At 33.7% G+C, this 22,875-nt stretch overlaps 1 protein-coding gene across 1 annotated transcript in view; it reads right to left on the bottom strand.

Moving 5' to 3' along the window:
- The window catches only part of MetRS (methionyl-tRNA synthetase 1), a 257,104-nt gene that overhangs the window by 110,492 nt on the left and 123,737 nt on the right, over positions 1–22,875 (bottom strand). Inside the window, exons 9-11 of the mRNA XM_090413131.1 lie at positions 12,699–12,815; positions 8,469–8,672; positions 7,920–8,009 (exon numbers count right to left, since the gene is read on the bottom strand). Of these exons, the coding sequence (XP_090269257.1) occupies positions 7,920–8,009; positions 8,469–8,672; positions 12,699–12,815 (411 nt within the window). The remainder of the gene's footprint in view (positions 1–7,919; positions 8,010–8,468; positions 8,673–12,698; positions 12,816–22,875) is intronic.

The following is a 22,875-nucleotide window of genomic DNA, read 5'->3' as shown; positions in this document are numbered from 1 at the left end:
TCTTGTCCTTTCCTCACTAGCCATAAAATGAAAAATTCCCCTCTACTAGTCTGCATGATCCTTTCAAAAGTTTGACAGCTAGTCTGTAGTTCACAAATTCACAATCTTTCCTCATAATCTACACTCCGCCACTGATATCTCATTACATCTAACTACATAACTTTACATTTACCGACATTGAAGTGACAGCTATTTTCAGCCAACAATTCCAGCTTATTCAAAACTCTAAGTACTGTTTCATTAATCAGTTTCATTTCTGATATTCTACCTATCTTTGCATCATCAGCAAATAGCTGTATGTCACCTGCTAAATCCTTCCCAATATCATTAATATAAAGACTGAATAATGATGGACCAAGGACTGATCCTTTTGGTACATCAATGGTCACCTTAAATTTCATGCCCGTCATTATTTTCCTGAGATGTATCTGCAAGGGGTATACAAACTACTATGACAATACATAATTAAGTTAGCATTATTACAAATATCCTATCAGCAATTTTCCTCCAAATTAGTTTATTACTCATCAGCACTCCAATACTGCCATATTTAACATTTCAGTCTTCTAAGGCACTTATAACTAAATCAATCCATAAAGATCTTCCTGTGGACCTTTTTCCTGATATCTTAGATCAGCCATACTCACATATTCTTGAATGCTAACAATGTCAAGTTCCTAGCAAATATCTCCATTTTTAATGCTCTGCTATCTCTTCTGGCTAATTTCTTTCCTTTCTGTATATTTTTTTTTCAAATGATTTTTTCCCAACATGCTAGCTTTGCTTATCCTGTTGTCTATTTCCATATTTAATTTGCAATCTTCACTAAAAACTGTGCCTAAATAGGTGAAATATTTTACTTGTTCTTCACCTGCACTCTCCACTGAGAATGAAGCTGATGTTTTCCATGTTCCTGCCTACTTTCATAGTTTTGTTACTATTTTCTTTTTGTTACCATCTTTATATTACTGATTTTCGAGCCAAATTTGTAACAGATGTTATTCAATTTAGTCAGAGAATCCTGGGGACTTGCACTGGATGTTTAGGAGTACATCATCATCCATGTATAGCAAAGAGCTAAGTCTGATATCTCTGGTTCTAATATCAGAGATATCAGACTTATGTTTAATGACTGTTTCTTTCATAATGTGATCCATCCACTCTTATTCATCATCTGTATGGATCACATTATGAAAGAAACAGGCATTAAGAGTGCACACTTCTTATCTTACACCTCATTTTACATTAAACCATCTTCAAGATCTTGATCTTCCTCTGGACCTTTTTCTTGATATCTTAGATTAGCCATACTCACACATTCTTGAATGCTAAAAATGTCAAGTTCCTACCAAATATTTTCATTTTTAATGCAATTCTGCCATTGATGCCATCTCTTCTGGCTAATTTCTTTCCTTTCTGTATAATATGATGTATATTTTTTTAAACTGAGTTCCCAACATGCCCCCCCCCCCCCAGAAGTCCATGGCTGTGTGATTGCATTTTATCGATGTATGAAAGTTTGAGATCTTCTCAAATAGCGCATCAGCACTCACTTAATTGGTCCAATGCAATTAATTGCAGGATAACTTTGAATACTTTTGCATAGAGTGGGAGAACAATCTGTTTTAAGATTTATTAGAAAACAGCAATGAAGGAGAATGCTATATTTGGTTGGTATATTTGAAATACTCAAAGATGAAAATATATGAACCATCATTTATAAGACATGTGAGAACAGGAAAGAATAAGTTTGAGTATAAATACTTTCATTAATGGTAAAGAATAATTAATAATTATCATTTGTGATATGTGTGTCCTATAAGTTGCCTGGGTAGAGCGAATAGCATGATCCTATAAATTCTAAACATGAATAAGTGAATTTATGATGGCATAATTAATAAAAAAAAAAAAAAAAAAAAACCCTCATGAAGAGAGGGAGAGAGAGTATTGAAAATAAATATGGTTTGATGGAGCAGCAAATCATCTCGTAAGAAATGCACATGTTATGTGTATTTCTCTGGTTTGTGTATATTTCGCTCCATTTTCCCAAGAATTTTAATTTGTTTACTGAGACTCAGTATACATAACATACGATCATTATCGGAATTATCCACACTTTCGAGAATCCTAAATTCGTTAGTTTTTTTTTTTAGTATCAGCAGTTCTGTTTTATCAATTTCACATATGCTGGTATTTTGTTGTAGATCAACAACGTCTTATAATACACGGAATATTTATTTTTTACTGTCTGTTGTTTCTGAAGACTAGAATAAAAATGTCTCTATATACTGTTAAAAAACATTGCAACCTGAACAGATGCTATACTGCACAAGCAAAAGAAAAAACAATTAGCATTTTTCTGCTAAGGTTGCCAGAAAAATAGCCATTTGGCTTTCATGCATGGCTATTTTTTTGGCAACCTTAATAATAATGAAGGAGATATAATTATAATAATAATAATGAAGGAGATATATCTCCTTCATTATTATTAAGGTTGCCAGAAAAATAGCCATTTGGGTTTCAATCTATGTTATAATATACAGGCACACCTTTATGCCTTTCATATATTGAAGGTATGTAAGTTCCTTTCACTTAAACCTTGTTATCTTCCAGGTCTACCTACTCATTGATGAGACCTCAAAAAAGGTTGAAACCGGTCCGGGTAGTGACCTCTCCTCATAATGTAATTACAGTATTACATCCCCTAGGGGCTGTGTTTTTACATTGTGAGAAAATATCAAGGATAGTGAGGGAGCTTGCTCCACCTTTGATTCGAGTTGCCTTGGTGTTGCACTACCAAGTGGTTACTTACACTTGGATTTGCCGATAGTTTTTTCGGTATGAAACTCATAGATCTTAGTCCGAGTTCTTAGAGTTTCGCTTACTGGCAGTTAAACATCAAAAGATTTATATCTCCTTCATTATTAATAACACTTCTTTTTCATTTTTGTTTTAAGTTTCTTCCTTTTACTTTAAGTAACATCTATATGTTATAATGCACTATACTTAAAGAATAAGATCTTATGGTTTAAATAGAATTCACTTGAATTCATTTGGCATCAGAAGCCCAGAGAAATTACTTCTTGGTATGAGACTTAATGCAGAGAGTCTGGGAAACTAGATCATCAAGGAAGCAATGGGGAAAATGTGTGTGAAAGTTCAGCTATGGTATAAAAACATGATAAAGATATAAATGCCTTTGAACATGGTTATGTATGTGGCATAGGAGTGGGAAAATATGCTTTGGGTTTGGACCTTTTAAGTATGTCTGGGGAGGGAAAAGAGAAAATTCCAGAACAAGACCAAATACATTGCATATCTAATTATAAGAATAGGCTAGGTCATAATTTATTATGTCTGTACACAAATGCCAGGAGCATTAGAAACATAGGGGTTGAGTTTGTTGCTTTATCGAATATGATGTGGCATAAGTTTGTTGGCATTAGTGAAACCTGGTTATCAGAATCAGATATGGTGAGATTGAGTGTAATGGATATACTATTTTTAGGAATGACAGAAGAGATAGGAGAGGAGGAGTGCTACTAATGATATCAGATGACTTAAGTCCAGTTAGGGTAGAAATACAAGAAAACAATGATGGTAACGATGTCCCACGTAGCGATAAGTTTGAGTCTATTTGGTGTGAAGTGGAGGTTAACAGAATGAAATATATGGTGGGATGTTGCTACAGACCTGGCAGTTCAGTTGTAGGGGACGAAGAAATGCATCGCCAATTAGCCTTATGGGTACCAAGCGAATAATCATTATGGGTGACTTTAATTTTCCAAACATTGATTGGGTAGAAGAGAAATCTCATGATCAGAAAGAACAGGAATTTATTGAATTGTTGCGAGATAACTTTCTCAAGCAGCATGTGAAAGAAGAAACTCAAGGTCAAAGAGTGTTGGATTTGCTCATAGCATCAGAAGGGATTTCTGTCAAGAATATAGCTATTTTATCACCAATTGGTGACAGTGATCATGGTGTTCTTTCTTGGGAAGTATCTATTTGTACTGAAGCTCTGATTAAATCAGGCTACATGCTGAATTACAAATCTGGAAATTATGATCAACTTAGAAGAATACTATCTTTGGTACCATGGTATCAGTTACTGAATGGAAAAAATGTCATCAGTGCATGGGAATCTTTGAAAAAGTGTTTGAATGAAAATGTATCTGAATGTATCTCTAGTGTTCGAAGAGTAAATAGGTTGGGAGTGAGATGGATGTGCAGCCTTATTAAGCTAGAGATCCACAAGAAGAAGAAGATGATGTGGAAAGAGTATCTTGAGTTTACAGGACGAAAAACCCGAGTTTCCGGGAGGAAAAACCTGCTTGCCCGTGCCAGAGATCGACTAACTCAGGAACCGGTCGAAAAAAGGCTTAGAAAAATTTCCTCTAGTCGCCGACTAGACTCGAAACCAAGTCTTCCTTCGTGTGGCCAAGCGCGGTGGTTGGCAAACGCCACATCCACTGAGCTACACAGGCTCCTCCATGGAAATCTCAGATAATAATAATAATAATAATAATAAAAATTATTAACTAGAGAAATTATGTTGCATATTATGGGGATTTCTGAGTCTTGGTATAACAATGGTATTCATGATATCAAAAAGAACTATGATATTTATAATGTTGTCAGAAGAGATAATAAAAAGGGAGGGTGCACAGACAATTACCGAATAGAAGATTTAGACTACCAGATCTCATATGGAACAAGAATTATCTGGCTGTCCTTCGAATGAATACAAAAAAAATTCTGTTCTCCATGTACCTTCATTGTTGGGTGATCTTTGAATTTCTTGCTGGCTGTAATATCTACAGTAGGGATTGTTTGGGATATGTATACTGAAATATCTGTATTATAATCAATTTTAGTCAATTAAATGCTTAAGTGTGATTAATGTGTTGCCCTATTGCAATGAATATAACAAAATTATCCCTTTATATACAAATATGGAACAAGAGTTCAATATAGTATGGTACACAACAAGCATGGAGCCTGCACAGCTAAGACTGGGCATACATTTCCTTTAGTGGAGGATGTATCACCATCTTCATTATCATCAAATTCCTGATAAACCCCCCTTAAGGGTATACAGGATATTATGATAGCACTACATGACAGGATTACATTATTACAAACTTCCTATTCACAATTTTACTGCAAATTGATCTGCTATATGTCAGAACTACAATATTGTCAGATCTTATATTCTTGTCTTTTAAAGAACTTCTAACTGCCACTAGATCTTGATCTTCCTCAGTCTCTTTCCTGACATTCAAAAAAAAAAAAGAAAAAAAATAATTTCCTAGCCTTTTCACTCCCATCCAGCTTAAGTGACCATACCACCAAAAATGAGCTCTACTGACATTCCCGAATGCCAATGATGTCAAGTTACTTCCTAATGTCTTCATTTTTAATATGATTCTGCTATTCATGATATCTATTTATTCCTTTATTTTTTTTCTCAGAACTCTCATATATGTGGCCTCCAGACCCTGATCTACTACTTTATTTTGAATCCAGCTCTCAATTCTATAAGATAAACTGGTTTGAACCTATTTTGTATATAGCCATGAGGGTGGTCTGAAAAGTTCTCAGCCTAGACCATAGATGGCAGCACTTTCGGCAAAAATTTTTTTTTTTCTAAGTTGGTACATCTGTCATAAGCATCCATGTGAAATTGCAAGTCATTCTATAAAGTAGTTTGTTTTATACAGCTGTCTGAAGCAAAAGTGTTGTCTGTCTCTGTTGTAATGGATAAAATTGAGTATTATGTGGTTATAAAATTCTGTGTCAAAGAAGATTTAATGCAAAAAGAAATTCATTCGAAGTTCATAAAAGTTTATGAGCACTCTTCTCCTTCGTTTTCGACAATTAAGAAATGGGCTGCTGAGTTTAAATGTGGCTGTACTAGTCTTGAAGATGATCCACGTGAAAAACGTCCAAAAAGTGTAAAATACCAGAAATCATTGATCAAGTGCACGATATGGTATTGGATGACCGGCAAGTCAAAGTGCATGAAATTCCTGAGACTATAGGCATTTCAAAAGAATGTTAGGATATATTTTGCATGAAGAATTGCAAATGAAAAACTTTGCGCAAAATGGGTGCCGCATTTGCTCACAGCAGATCAAAAATGCACTTGCATGAAAATCTCTGAAGAGCGTTTTAACAAGAATAAAACTAATTTTGTGCATCTATTTATTACTATGGATGAGACACTTGGATTCACCATTACACACCAGAATCCAAACAGCAGTCAAAACAGTAGAACAGAAGCCGGTTGTTCAGCTCCAAAGAAGACAAAGTCGGTTCCATCAGCAGGAAAGGTCATGGCATCAGTGTTTTGGGATGCTAAAGGCATTTTGTTTATTAATTATCTGGAAATGAGCAAAACAATAATCGGGAAATACTGATTGCAGCTGTAGAGGGGTATTTTGCAGATCTTACTAAGAACCACTATAGGGATACGATAATGGCACGGAGCATTGCTGGAATAAATGTATTAGTCTTAAGGGAGATTATGTTGAAAAATGAAAATAATTTTGAAATTATAAATTCGTTTTTTCGTTGTTAGGCCGAGAACTTTTCAGACCCCCCCCCCTCGTAGTTTAGAGGTTTGAATGATTTTTCATATTTCACCTAAACTTATTAATCCCACCATACCAAACGTAACTCTGCATATTCCATTGTCTATTTCCATATTTAATTTGCAATGTTTGCTAAAAATTGTTCCTAAATAGTTGAAATATTTTAGTAGGTCTGTCAGGATACAACGTGATATCTTCTGTTCCTGCCTATTTTTTAATCTTTGTCTTTTTGTTGCTGATTATCATGCTAAATTTGTTACAGCAGTTATTCAATCCACTCAGAGAATCCTGAAAACTAGTACTGGATTTATTTAAGAGCATAACATCATCTGTGTAAAATGCAGCTGAGATAATGCATCACCAATTTCCATTAAACCTGATATTCATATGAATACCATCCTTTATAATGTGATCCATGCAGATGATGAATAACAGTGGAGATAATGTACACCCTTGTCGCACACCTGATTTAACATTAAACCATCTCCCTGTACCTCCTTCAATTCTAATTGCTGATTTACAACTCAAATACAGACTATGTATTGCTTGATATAATGTCCCATTTACACCATATAACTGGAACATTATGAATAGCTTTTCTCTTGGTACCGTGTCTTACACCTTTTCCAGATCTACAAAATTTAGATACTTATTATATTTCTATGATTTCTCAGCTATTTGTCTTAAAGTAAAAATCTGATTGGGCAATCCCTATTGAAAACTGAAACCAGCTTGTTCTCCAAGTTTCTCTTCAACAATTTTCCTTAGCCTCCTTTAATATGTGTTTGCATAAATCTTATCTCAGCAGAGAAAGTTCTGTGTAATTCTCACATTTATTATTATTTCCCTTTTTACAGATAGGTACTATGAGAACAAGCTTCCAGAATTTGATTTTCTGACCATGTCTTATTCAAAGATTTCTAACTCAATATTATCTACTCCAACTGCATTTTCATAAATTTAATGGATTTTTGGCCTCAAAAATGATTGTGTACTCCCAACTGCATTTCTCTTGAATGTTTCCAGCCCCCATTCTGTCATTTCTCTTGAATATTTCCAGCCCCATTCTGTCATTTCTAATTTCATTTAACAATCTTTCACACAGTAATTAGTCCAAACAGAGGATATCTTTGTCTTCAGTTTCTATGTCAGAAAATAAATTCAGAAAATTAACTATAAAAAATCATAGTTCATGATGCGTGAACAAATCATAAAAATATGACATACAAATATCATACCAATTTGTGACTTAAAAGCTGATCATAGAAATTCTGATATATATATATATAACATAAAAATTATAAATTTTGACAAGTTCCTTACCGTTCACATTTCTCACAGAAAAGCTGCTCTGTTACATCTTCTAAAATATAATGATTGTTATAAAGTTTCCAAAATATATCTTGGGCAATCCTGAAAAACGATATGATATGATTAATCATATTTAGAAATAAACATAAAAGAAAATAGAACACCTTTCTGTAACTATAACTTCTTAAGAAAACTTTATTCTCAAGAAAATATCTGTATCTGAGTTGTTGTTGGAACTAGAACTTGGAAACTTTTAACTGTTGAAATTATAATAATTTTTTTTTAACAGGCTTAGGAACACTCTCCTAGCTGCAGAATACTAGTATCAGGGTATAAGATGTTCACAGGAAACCTATCAATTTACTGACAGAGTGTGATACATTAAAAGGTTCTACAAAAAAATATCATATTATACTAAACACATACTATAAATTATGAATCCAATATGCAGATCCTTTGAAAACATTACAAAATAATATACAAACATAAAGAGAGACAAAATGAAAACAAATGGAATACTTTTATTATTAAAAGCATGTTTTAAACAACTCTGAAACATACTTAGTTTGCTGTTCAGTTGTAGTTCTTCCAAAATAATCAAAAGAGATATTAAACCACTTGTAAATTTCTGAATGTAGATTATTATACTTGTCGCAGATCTCTTTTGGTGTTGTCTTTTCCTCCAGAGCTTTTGTTTCTGTTGCTGTTCCATACTCATCTGTTCCACATATATACAGTGTATTGTATCTTCTCAATCTACAGTACCTGTTTACATAAAAATACAATTTATGAATTGTACTCATAAGTTCACTGAATACCAGCATTCAGTTCAAACATTAGCATATTAAATTGTATTTAATATGTTAATATTAAATAAAATTTAATAAAGTAATATATATTAAAATGATATATAATATAAAATAAAATGTATTTTATTTTGATAAGAAATTTTCAAAGAGACTTTTTAAAGAAAATTCACTATAACAACCTACCTGAAACTAGTGCTGTAGCCACTACACATTTGCTATAATGAAAGTCATCTGTAAATAACTGTTTGGATAACTTCACTTGCACCTGCAGTACACTGCATAAGATCGATGTAATAGGATTTCATTTATTCATAAAAAACTGAGAAGGAATTAACTGACGTTCCAGTCAGCTCAGCAAGCTAAATACTCTCATTATTCAAACACTATTATAATCAAATGTCTCACTCACTATAACAAGTGTTTGACCAAAGTCTCATATAACTTCTACTTTGTCTAGTGAGGATTAAACTTTATTATAAATGTTTGAATATTCCAAGAAAAACTGATTTTTTGGAAATCCCTGATAATGTGAAACAGTAAACCAAGACTTTTGATTCTTTCCAGATGCTTACAATTGTCAAGAAACTAAACAAGCATATTCTATGAAGTAAATTCACAAAATTTTGTGAATATAGTTAAATATGCAATACTGACTAAATATGTAATAAGTATGGTATAGTATGGCTACTAGTATTATTAGCAAAATCACCTAATCCTTGCCCTTCCTGCTTATTGTAGTTTAAATAAGGCAAACCATTTTAAGTAATAAAAGTTTTACTCTTTATGGTTGCATCTTCTGTACTTCATAAACAAAACTCTCTTCTGAGTTCATGACCTTATAATTAAAATTTCCATCTTCCCAGTGCAATAAATAAAATGATCACATGTTAGTTTCATAACTACAGCTTACTCTTATAGTAACTTACAGCTATCCATAAAGGTTATATTGCTTCCAACTCTCAAGTCTGAGCCAAAACAAACTCTTGAATTCACCTTGCTATTATCAAGGTGAATTCAAACTCTTGAATTCACCTTGATAATAGCAATCTCTATATAAGGGTAAAGTCTCTTGAATAGAATATTGCAGAAAATTTTATGAAGTAGTACATAAATTGATTCCTCTATAGTTAAAGTAGATCATTACATCACCTTTCTTATAGACAGGGCATATGAAGCCTGAATTCCACTTACCTGAGATTGTTTCATTCTTCTCCTTGAATATTGTTATTCTTGTTACAAATTTTGGTAATAAGTTGACATGGCTTCTAAATCTTCTGTTTTATTTTACCCATGCCATCCAAATGATCAGATAATTAGTATCCGATCAATTGGATGACATGGGTAAAATAGTTTAAATAGTTCATCAAAATGCTCTACCCATCTTTCTGGTATCATTTCATTCCCACTAAGGATTATGCCCTTCTTATCCCTACATAACACTGTTCTAGGCTGGAATTCTTTCCAGTGTAGAATTCAATGTAGAATGTGAAGGTGTGACTTAACCAAAAAATTAAGCATGTAGAGAAATGCAACAAGGGAACCACACTAGTAATGCTGTAGAGGAATATTATATAGCCAGAAAGGAAGAAAAAAAAAAGGAGCATAAGAATAGAAAGAAGAAATACTATGAGGGTAAACTTGAAGAATTGGAAACTTCTATTTAACTTTTGATAAAAGGTTCTACTTTTATATTTTGGAAATGTTCCAATTCTTCAAGTTTACCCTCATAGTATTTCTTCTTTCTATTCTTATGCCTTTTTTTTCTTCCTTTCTAGCTATATGATATTGGTCTACTGCATTACAAGTGCAGTTCCCTTGTTGCATTTATCTACATGCTTAATTTTTTGGTTAAGTCACACCTTCACATAAAAGTTTTCCAAGTGTTATTAACACTCTCACTATTGCTCGCTTAGATTAGACAAGCTTTGATTAATTCTTTCATCATATCTGGCTTTAACCTCTGATTCCTTCAGTCTTGCATTATTAAACTGTCTGGCATGGATCCATACATCTTCCTTGCATTTGAGATTCTGCTTCTAATCTTTGATATAACTAAATAGTGGTCAGAGTCAATATTTGTCCCTCTATAGGATCTGACATCCATCAAATTGGACAAGTGTCTTGCATCTGTTAGAAGGAGATCAATTTGGTTGAAGGTGTTTCTATTGGAAGACTTCCAGGTCATTTTATGAATGTCTTTATGATTAAACATTGTATTGCCAATAACCATGTTTCTTAAAGAAACAAAGCTGATCATCTGTTTCCATCATCACTGGACTCGTTATGTGAGCTATATTTTCCAACCGTTGGCCTGTATGTCCTCTTTGTCTATCTTGGTATTCAAATCACATACAATAATTTTAATATCCCTTCTTGGGTGTTCCCTACAGATCTCATCTAAATCGTTATAAAAGATATATTTTTCAGCATCATTCTTTTCTTCAGCTGGAGCATATGCATAAATAAACCTGCATTAAAAGATCATCCTTTGATTTGCAATCTACACATTCCAGGTGATTTTGCTTTGAAGCCCACGATAAGATGTTTTATCCTCTTGTTCGCAATGAAGCCTATTCCAAAATGTGATCTTTCTTTTGGCAGCTATATAATCTAATTTGATTATTCTTTTCGCTGATCCCCTCTCCTGTTCATCTTATTTCTTGTAGAGCAACAATATGTAACTTATATTTATCCAACTGCTCCAGTAGTATTCTTAAGGCACAAGACCAGTAAATAGAAAGTATATTCATGATCCAATTCTCTGATTCTTTAAACATTTGCCATTTTTTTTGTTGTTTAGTCTATCCGGCAGTTAGTGTTTCTTCAAATTTCATGACAAGGTAATTTTTTTTTCCAGGTTGCAGTCGTCAGCCCAATGCCCAACACCCAGATATCTCGGAAGACCAATGTTTTCTGACTTTATGACTGGTCCCAATTTGAAAGCATCAGGTACTTGCTGTTTTTTGCCCTTGCATAACGTAATCATAAAAAATGTTGCCCAGGAGTTCACATAAGGTACGACGAAGACAGGCATGTGTTTATTCCGACTTGGTAGGAATAAACACATTTCCTGAGTTTTACTAATACACATCTGTCAACAAAATATGAGACCATATACTACTCTTTGAGACATTATACTACTCTTTTCTAATATATCATTTTTAATATGACTAACAGAGAAGTGAATGGATAACATATGATACATCCATTTACTCCATTTCTTCAGAATGTTTATATCTATAGTCTCTATTGATCAGCTGAAAGTTTCATTTTCAATCCAATTTTTGGATCCATTAGCACTGTCTTGTCATGTATACTGCTGAAAAGTTAGAGTTAGTGTTTTCACTAATTTCTCTCTAATCCTATGTGTCAATTGGTAAGTAATGAATTTGAAGAATGCACATGCAACATTAAATGACTTTGGATCAAATTTCCAAATGCTCCATGAGTTAGTTCCCAGAAATCCTGGGAATTTTTAAATAACAATAAAAGCACGTCAGCTAAACGGAATCACTTTTCCCAATTTCAGCTTGTGCCATAACATAAATTTCAAGGAGGAATTTTTGATTTGGTTGCATATGAATATCAACGAACTGCAAGCAGTCATTTATATCAGTTGTCTTGTCCAGAGTAACTGATATAAATGGACTTTACATTGTTTCTCCTATTGGTGACAAGGCCTTTCACCACAGATTGGGAAATGAGTAATTGATGGTGCCTCTCCAAAACAAGCTTGAAAGGTTTGACAAAGACAGAAATGTCTGATGTGTCTCTTAATTGTCAAATTCTTCCAGCTCATTCTGAAGATCTCAACTCAGCAGTTCCAGATATTAATGCTTTCTGAAACGTGGCTAAATAATGACAAACATGTTAGCATACCTGACTTCAACTGTGTCATGCAAATGAAATAGTAAGACTGTCAACAATAATTAGTCAAAGTAATTTATACATACAATAAAAATAAAATAAAAATTTCAACTACCTGGCAAATACATCTGCACTAAGAACAGCACCAATAATATTTCCAAGATGAGGAACATTGTTCACATAAGGTAAAGCACTTGTAATCAGAATGTTCTTTTCTCCTTGTTTTGGAAGCCTGCAAAGGACAAAATACATACATGTATGTATGTATGTATACATGCACGCACGCACGCATGCATGCACACACACCTGGTGAAAGAAAATTACAGAACAATATATAAAAAATTAGAAAAGTCTTCAAAATGTTCTCTCTTACAAATGTCAGTTTGCTTATACAACATTTAAATAAATAAACATGTTACTGCATGCCCTTTTACTCTTTTCTTTAACTACTAAAATTCACTTGGGAATATTAGGAAATTAATAAAGCTAATCATGTCTGCTGAGGTAAAAGACATTTCACATTTGATATTATTAATATTTTGGCATTTCAGCAAACCATCATGCTAACTTCTAACAGGAAATCTGCTAACATCCACCTAGATCAGTGGGTCTTAACCTTTTTAGTGATCGGCACCCCCTTGAATCTAAAAATAAGTTCTCGCACCCCCTTGAAAAATGTGTTTCTATTTCTTTATTTAGGAAATTACATCTATTGCAAGATAATTTATTTATTGAAAAATAAACACATATATTTACATATACATACAAAACAATATCTCAATTTTTAATGGCTATGTAGTTGTTGTTTATTCATAATAATACTTTTGAAGCAAGGCTCCTTTTTTGAAAGAGCCACGTGTAAGTCATCACTTGCATTTAAGCGATTTCTGGTTTTGTTTTTATGTGCAAAAGTGATGAAAATCCCATTTCACACAGGTTGGTGGTGGCAAATGGTAAAAGTGTCTGCAATGCTGCTTTTCCAGCTGTGGATAAGGTTCTAACTGTGTACCTCAGAATTGTTCTAAGTCCAGTTTTTCAAATTCCATTTGAATATGTGCATTGGCTCATATTTCAATAAGATTGTCTTTTATTAAATAGGTGTCATCCATCGAATCTGGGTCAAATAGAAATGGATCCAGTATCCATCTCTGAACTTTGCTAATATTTCCTGTGGTAAAGTATCCATGAAATGATTCACTCAATTGTTGGAGGTGTATTGCAATTTCAGGTATAATTATTATTTTCTCATTTTCCAGAACAACTGAATCAAGCAAAGGAAAGTTTGCAAAATTCCCATTTTCAACTCAACGTTTCCAAATTTTTAGGTTTTTTCAATAAATGAAGATAATTTTTCACTAGCTGTTATTATGTTCTTACCAAATCCTTGCATTGATGTGTTTAATTCGTTCAGGTGGCTAAATATATCTGCTAAGTAGGCTAGTTGAAGTATTGCTTCTCTTTTTTCAAAACTAAATCACAATCTTGGTTAGTAAGAAACTGTATAATTTCCTCACGCAATTCAAAAACCCTGCTTAGCATGCGGCCCTTGGTACTTTGGTACCTTGGTACTTTAGCCACCGTACTTTAGTGTGATAAAGAAGCACAGTATGAACAGCACCGATTTCTTCGCACAAAGCACGAAAGATATGATGATTAAGCGCTCATCCTCGGATATACTTTACTACATTTACTGCAGTAGTTAAGTGTTGTTTTAAATTCTCTGGCAAAGCTTTTGATGCAAGATGCAAACATGCAATGCGTTATTGTAACTTGCAGTATTTCTGTCTTGATGTATGAAAAAAATCCAGAATTTTTGTCCAACATTGCAGGGGCACCATCAGTGCAAATTGAGGCTATCACATTCATGGGTATTTGATGTTTCAAAAAAAGTTTTTAATATGATTGAAAACAATTCCTTTTGTCGTCAATTCCAGTGGCTCACAAAATAAAAATTCTTCCAACATTTCTTTTTCCTTAATGTATCTAGTACATATACCAACAACTGACTGCAATTATCAACATCAGTTGACACTCACTTTTAGAGGACTGGCTTTGATATCTTCTACTACTTGCAGTAAAATATCAACACTGAGATCTTGAATGTGCGATCGAATTACATCGTTTGATAACGGAATCTGCTGAATTTTCCTTTGTGCTTCAGAACCCAATACAATTTTTGCAATTTCAAGTGCACATAGTTTTACCACTTCCTCAGCTATTGTATGACCTTTTCTTTTCTTAGCACACAGATATGCCACTTGATAAGAAGCTTCTAACAAGGGCTTTTGAACTGCCGCAACGTCAAATTTTGTGATAGTACTGTTGGCATCAAATCGTGCCTTCTTATACTTCAAGATGTTAAGAGTATGTCCTGCAGATTCAACACCATGCTGATTGTTGAAATGCTCTAACAACTTTGACGGTTTAAGATTGGAGTTTGAAAATATTTTGCAACATAAAATGCATTGTGGTTGTTGCATACCATCTTTTTCTGTTGTACAAGTGAATCCATAAGCAACATAATCGTCTTTCCATTGGCGTTTTTTCGACATAACGAGGGTTACTACAATCAATAAAATAATTATAATTTTTCAAAATTTGCAGAAAACCTTTATGTAATTAATTGATCGTATCTGGTATGGGCTTTAGTCACTGATTAATGTTGGTAAATTAAAGAAAATTAGTATTTGTTTCTGCGTCAAACCAGCTCGTTAACGTTCGTACTCAGAGTATGCAAACATGTGCGCACATCAACCAGTTTCTTATTGTACTGCATGTGCTGGTAAGTGCGATGCGCTGAGGCAAAGGTACAGAGGGTAGGAGTGTGGGTCCCAAAAGTCGACTTAGCATTCGCTAGTTTCTCACAGGTGGTCAGGCGGTAGTTTCCATTGAAAATTTAGAAACTTCTCTCGCACTCCTGGAAATACTTTCTGGTACATCCCAGGTTAAGAACTACTGACTGAGATGAACACAAAAAAATGCATCCACCGCCACAACTATAGTCAGTCAGGTCTAGAAGACCATGTCTCGGATAACCTGCACAGAATCAGATGGAAAAAAACTATCATGCCCCACGATAGTTTCTTCCATCTAGAATTAGTAATATGGTTGTATTAAACTTCCCAAGATTTGGGAAACTTTAATTCTTAGGCCTCCTATCCAACATCTAAGGCTATCCAACAGCATCCACAGAGGGCACCCCTCATAAGGCTTTAGTTTTCATATAGTTAACTCCACATGTTACAGCTTCTTAGCCATTACAAAACATCAGTTGATATAAACTTTAGCAAAACTTTATAACATAAAAACGTAAGCAGCAAATCTTGAGTTGCAATTTGTTGCAACTTTAAAAAAGTTACAAGAAAGATTTCACTAACATAAACATGCCTTTTTTGTGAGACAAAAGCAACAGGACTTTTTTTTTATGTGAAAAGATTTTTCTAAACCTATAGCAGAAATGTACTATAGGTATGTTCCTAGTTGTGGAACGTACCTATAGTTTTAGATTTTTTATATTTTTTTTATATTTATATATTTTTTGTATTTTTATTTAATTTTTACACAGTCCAGAAACCCTGCTTTCTAAAATCAAACATGTAACTTATTCAAGCCACTTAAGGCCTTCCAATAAGCAAAGCAGCAGTCTCACACAAGGCAACAAAATGCTTTCTTTATTATGCAGAATTAAAAATTCATAACAGATTAATACAAAATAGCACTGACAGTGTGATATAAACAGAATTAATGAGGAGGGCTCACATAACATATCAGGCCTTCTCTTGAATTCATTCAGATCATCTACACTCATGACCTCCAAAGGCATGCCATTCCAATCACATACTACCTCAAGAGAAAAATCAAGTTCTGATCCTTTCTTGACTGCATTCATTCTCAACTTCTATGGATGCCCTATCATCCTCTCCTCACCCTCCATAAAATAAAAAATTCCATCTACTGGTATCCTATATGATCCTTTCAGAACTTTTATAGTTCCCTATTACACAGGTTCTTAAACTCTTTATTATCAGCTACCTCTTTTAAATAATCATGTAATCATACTTGGCATTTATTTCTGCAGTAAAGTAAGCAAATATAGAATGAAAGGTTTTAGCATATAGTAAGTTTAGTAGTTCTATAATAAATATTTAATTTACCCACATTTATCAATGCTTGCTGCTATCCTCAGAATCTTTTTTTGAGACCTCCAGAGGGTTGCAACCCACAGTTCAAGAACTGCTGCTCTATTATATTACTACTCTTACTCCTGTTTGAAAAGTGTCTGCAGTCCACAAATTCTCAGTCTGTTCTCATATCTACATCCCATGGTCCTGATATCATCATATAATACTCATTTGTGCCCTCTCTGCTGTATCTGCATCATCATCTTGTAAACCAGGATGAGATCATATCAAGGCCTTGTAAAGAGGCAAAATGACTTCCTTATCCTTGCATGTATCAATGTTTGATTCAGCATTGCAGCTATTCTCTGACTTTTATTTACAATCATTGCTATGTGGTCGCTGAATTTCAACTTGTTATCAACTAAAACTCCAAAATTCCCAGCCTGGTCAGTTTCTTCATAACCATACCAATATAATATGCCACTGGATATCTCAGTACACCAGAGTGTATAATTTTATGTTGACTAACATTGAACTGATAATTATTTTTACATGCCCATAATTCTAGATTATTCAAATCATTCTGCAAGTGCTGAAAAACTTTAGCAAAGCATCAATACATCCATTCGTCTTATCTAATTCAACCATCACATTATTATAAAATCTAAGCAAGTTATTCAGCCATGATCTTCACTTAGTAAACTCATGCTGTTCATTGCAAAGCATAAATTCTCTGTCAACCCATTTCTAAATGTGATCTCTTACCAACTTTCCCAAAATCTTCACCACCACCCCATTGTGATGGTGAAGATTTGACACACACATCAGTGTTTGCACCATGCTTGTTAAATGGAATCATCATACATTCTTTCCACTCCTGTGGAATCTTCCCTCTGCTGTGACTCAAATCATACAGCTAGATCAAAGAAACAGCCAGTTCAGTTGAGCACCCTTGTAGCATCTGTGCTGATATCCCATCAGTCCCTACTGCCAAATTCATATTCAGTTTACATAACGTTTCTAGTACCTCCTCCTTATACATGTAAGTTTCTTCCTCCAGTGCAGAGGTAGCATTGAGCTCTATGTTGTATTACAACAGATTGATTGACAGCTTTTAGCAAAATGGGAACTTATTAGCTGAACAATCTCTTCTTCATTTGCCAATCATATACACCATCTGCATTCAACAGTTATTCTTTCACATTCATTCTTTCTTTTACTTGCAACATAACAATAGAATTCTTTTGGGTTGTCTTTAGCTTGCAGAGACAGTTTCTTTTCTTACTCACACTTAGCTTTCCATACAATAATTATAACTCTTATGACCTGTGCCTAATAATTTTCATAACTAACATCATCTCTGTGCATATGGTATTCCTTTCACATCATCTTTTTCTTAGGAATCTCTTGCTTAATAAGATTGCCCATCCATTTCACTCCTGCTCTGTTTATTGTTTCAACTTCACAGGCACTTTCCAATATTGCATCACTGATGTATTTCTTAAATACTTCTTATGGACTCAGTTGCGGATTAAGCCAGCTGGGGATCCTGGTGGTAAAATTTATGGGGGGGGGGGCCTATAAAAAGTATTTATATATGTATATGCTACAAAGAGAACTAGGGCTTCACTATAACAAAAAATTAAACATACATAATATGTCATCATTTAATATTTTTGTTTCAAAACATTGCAATAAATTTTTCTTTATAATATCATCTGGCATAAAATATTAAAAGAAAAAAAATATATATAAAGTTTTTATAAAGTTAAATAAATTTTTTCCTCAATTTTTCTCTAGCAAATTCATCAATTATTTTTGAAGTATTGATGTTATTTAATACTTCTTGTTCCATATACAATAGTACTTCTGACATCATACTTCTTAGGTAGTTTTTTACCTTTTTTAAGACAGAGAAAGATCTTTCTCCTGATGAACTGGAAATAGGAATAGTAAAAAAAAAAAAAGTTAAATAATTTCTACATTTGGAAAAGTTGATGCTCAAGGCCCCCTTGCAGTCGTCAGGTACAGCATCCACTTGATCCACCTCTGCATAAACTCCAATATCCTTCTCATCTAAACCAATACCATGGGACTGAACCTAGTATTTTCATCAGTTGATCATAATTCTGAGTTTTGAAGTTCAGCATGCAACCTTTTCTAAATGGAATGTCCATGCACTTACACTTCTCAGGTCAGTATAGCATAATCACTGTCACTAACTTGAGGCAGAACAGCCATGTCTTTTGCTGAAATCCTTCCAACACTATAATCAGGTCTAATACCCACTGACCTTGAGAATCTCCTGTCAGATGCTGCTTATAGAAGTTGTTACACAACAGCTCAATAAATTCAGCTTCATTCTTTTCATGAGAATTCACTGCTACCCAATCAATGTTTGGATAATTAAAGTCACCCATGATGATTAATCGTTTAGTACCATTAGGCTTGTTTGGTAATGCATTTCACCATCACTAGCAGATGATCCACTAGGTCTGTAGCAACACTCCACAATGTAGTTGATCTTGTTAGACTTCACACCATACAGCTTCAAACTCACTTCTATATAGAAAAACTGTACTATTATTACAATCATAGCTTTCTACCCTAATTAGACTCTAAATCATATGATATCATTAGCATCACTGCCTTCTTTTCTCCTATCTTGTCTAATTCTTTCTAAAAGTGCTGTGGCCTTGAAACTCAGTATTTTGGTGCAATAAGATAAATTTTAAAGAAATGTTTTAAGGATGCAATCATATTATATTTTTATACAAAATACAAGTATTAACTTGTAAATAAATTTAAAAGAACTGGATCTGTGTATGACAAAGAGACCTAGACACCCAAGGACAACATGAGGAAGCATTGAATCTGTTAAGGTCTTTGAAGAGGATCAGAAATTATCAGGAATGCATCCTAGAGATGGAACATACCAACATACCCAAAATAGTAGTTCAGAAAAATTTACACACACACACACACACACACACACACACACACACACACTGCTGCTCATCTTGAATAACCTTCATGCAAGTCATTCAGCATCTGAACATGCAAGGCTTTTCTTCAGAGTTGAATCTTGCATTCAACTGTGAACTGCTGTTCTGAGTAACTTCGATCTGCGGGATGAATTCCTAACTGATAATTTCTGATCCTCTTTGAAGACTTGGTGAAGAGATTCAGTATTTTCTTGTGCACTCCTTAGGCATCCAGATTTCCCTTCATTATACAGATTCAGTTCCTTTAAGTGTATTTGCAATATGAATATTTGTATAAAAATATGCATATAATCATCATTAAGACATCTGTTTGAAATTTACCCTATTCCTTTTTTTTTTTTTTTTAAATGTAACTTCCACTCAGAAAAGACTTTTGTGAACCTAAAGCATATATATCACAGGGACATTCCTAACTGAGGTAAGGATTTTTTTCTATTTTTTTTTTTTATATAAATTTTATGTTTTTTACATAGTCTGGAAACCCTACTTAGGAGGCCAAACATGAAACTTTTCAAGCCACCTTCAAGTATTCAATAAACAAGATGGTGGTCTAACACCATAACACCAAACAATGAAATATATTTTAATATGGAAAAAAAAAAAGCACACACACACATACAGAGCGACAATTAAATTTTTGAATTGCATATGTAAAAACTATATTTACTTACCTGTAGACCAGTGGCTACTATCACATCTGAAGCATCCCCTTATGAAGCAATGCACTTAGACAATGATGCCACTGTTTAAAATATTTCTAGAACAACTCATCTTCTGGAATACATTTTATTATTGACACCACATGATGCTGAACATCTGAAAAGTCAGAAAATTTGTGTCCTTTCAAGGCATTCCTTCAAGTTTTAGGAATGCCTTTTGGTTTCAAGGGGCTAAGACTGGTGAATAAGGGGGGGGAGGTTCAACTTGTGATTGAATTTTAGCCAGTAACTTGCAGACAGCTATTACATCATGTGATGTAATAGCTGTCTGCACTCTGTCTGATTGAATCATCCATCTTGTGATGGATGATTCAATCTTTCAGTCAAAGTTCAGATCTCTTCTTATGAATAGCTTGATAATAACCTTGCCACTACTTCTAAATAACAGTTGGTTCACTGTTTGCCTTGTTGAACAAATTTGAAGTGAACTCTACCACTTCAATTGAAAAAACAAGCATTGTCTTGATCTGCAACCATGACAATGTGCTTTTTTCAGTCTGGTGAAGATGATGTTTTCCACTGCATGCATTGGAGCTTTGTTCAGGATTGTACTAAAAGTACAAAGTTTCATCACCAGTAATCCTCGATCAAAAACAGACAACTGGAAGACAGATCAGAATAAACATCAAGCCATAATGCTTTTGATCTTCAATCAAAATCCACAGAACCGTCTTTGCAGAAATTTTTCTCATTCCCAAATCATCCCTCATCAAAATCTTTCTTGCTATTTCTCTAGATAAATTAATTCTTCTACCATTAACCTCAGACTTAATCGTGTGTTAGATTGAACTAACTACTGCAATATTTCCACATTTTCACACCTTCAATGGGTTTATGGTCATGCCATTCATTTCTTTCATTGTCCCTGGCATCTTCCCATTCCTTTTTAAACCCCTATGCCACTCATACACTAGATTTTTTCAAGGCATCATCACCATAAACTATGTTTAACATGTCTAGAGTTTCACTTATGCTTTTTCTTAACTTTTTGAAAAACTTGATGTTAATGTGCTGTTCTAACCATTCTCTCATTTTTCAAAGTAAAGCAATAAAAAAAAGCATGCAATTTCAACTGCTTGTAAATTACTGGCTTGATTTTTGAAAGATCACATGGCAATGACAAAGACACAACCAAACATGCACAGTCAAATAATTCTGCCTAACTTACCTTTTGTGCAAGATTATGAAGCCATCCATTCCAGGAATTTGTCACACTTTGTATATATATAATGTTAATGGTATACAGGGTATCCCAAAAATCACAGTGTGTTTTAGTGCAATAAGATCAATTCAAACAAATATCTTAATAAAATTATTAGATGTAAATTTTTATAAACACAAGTATTAAAACTTTGAATAAATTAAAACAACTGAATCTGTGCATGATGATGAGACTTGAACAACAAAGGACAGCACAAGAAAGCATTGAATTTGTTTACTAAATCTTCAAAAATTCAGTTAGACATCCCTGGATGGAATATACCCAAAACAACAATTAGAGAATCTTAGATGATCTTTGTCATGCATCATTTGAACATGGAATGTTTTTCTTCAGAGATGAATGCAAGATTCTGTAAACTACTATTCTGAGTAAGTTTAATCTGAAGAATGTATTCCTAACTGATAATTTCTGATTCTCTTCAGTGCTTCTGATATCTTTGGGGTATCTAGACCTCTTTTCATCATATAGAAATCCAGTTCTTTTAAGTTTATTCATAATATGAATACTTGTACTTTTTATAAAAATATACATATAATTATGTTGTTATGACATTTGTTTGAAATGCACCCCATTTTGTCAAACTATGCAGACTTTTGAGACACTCTGTACAGAACTGTGTTGTGTGTGTGTGAGAGAGAGAGAATATATATGTACGAGGGTGTGCTGAAAAGTTGTGAAAACCACTTTTCAGCACAAAAGGGCATAATCTAAACCAGTGTTTCCCAAACTTCTGGATGTCAGGGCCCCCTTTGCAAAAATTAAAATATTTCACGCCTCCCCCCCCCCTCGAAAAAAAAATCGTAATAGAGATATATTATTATAATATTTATTGTATTTATATTCAATACAAAACATACACAGCGAATATTGCAAAAATCAAATGCATATATTACATTTTTTGCCTCTTACCGTTTGGTTCTGAAGATGATACGGTCTGTTCTGGTAAAATATGAAATACTGTCCTTTTTTTGAAGTCTGTTTCTGCTTCTTCTGATTGTTCGCAAAATTTTTCTTTATTTTTTATCAGCCACTTATCCATCTCAGGGTTAAATTTTTTAATGTAGAATAGATCAAATAATATCACCACTTACCGATACTGGCACACCACAGACTTATAACATGAAATTAGTGAATATTACCTGAATAAGGGAATCCCTGGACCAGGAACATTTATCACTTTTGTGACTTTTCTCCTTTTACGGTAATTAAGCCTAACGCGAAACAC

Source organism: Typopeltis vanoorti, chromosome 23 (genome assembly GCF_054136105.1).
Source record: "Typopeltis vanoorti isolate ZY-2024b chromosome 23, IOZ_Tvanoo_1.0, whole genome shotgun sequence".
Classification (NCBI taxonomy): domain Eukaryota; kingdom Metazoa; phylum Arthropoda; class Arachnida; order Uropygi; family Thelyphonidae; genus Typopeltis; species Typopeltis vanoorti.
Note: the sequence above shows the minus strand (reverse complement) of the source record. Positions and strands in the feature narration are given on the sequence as shown.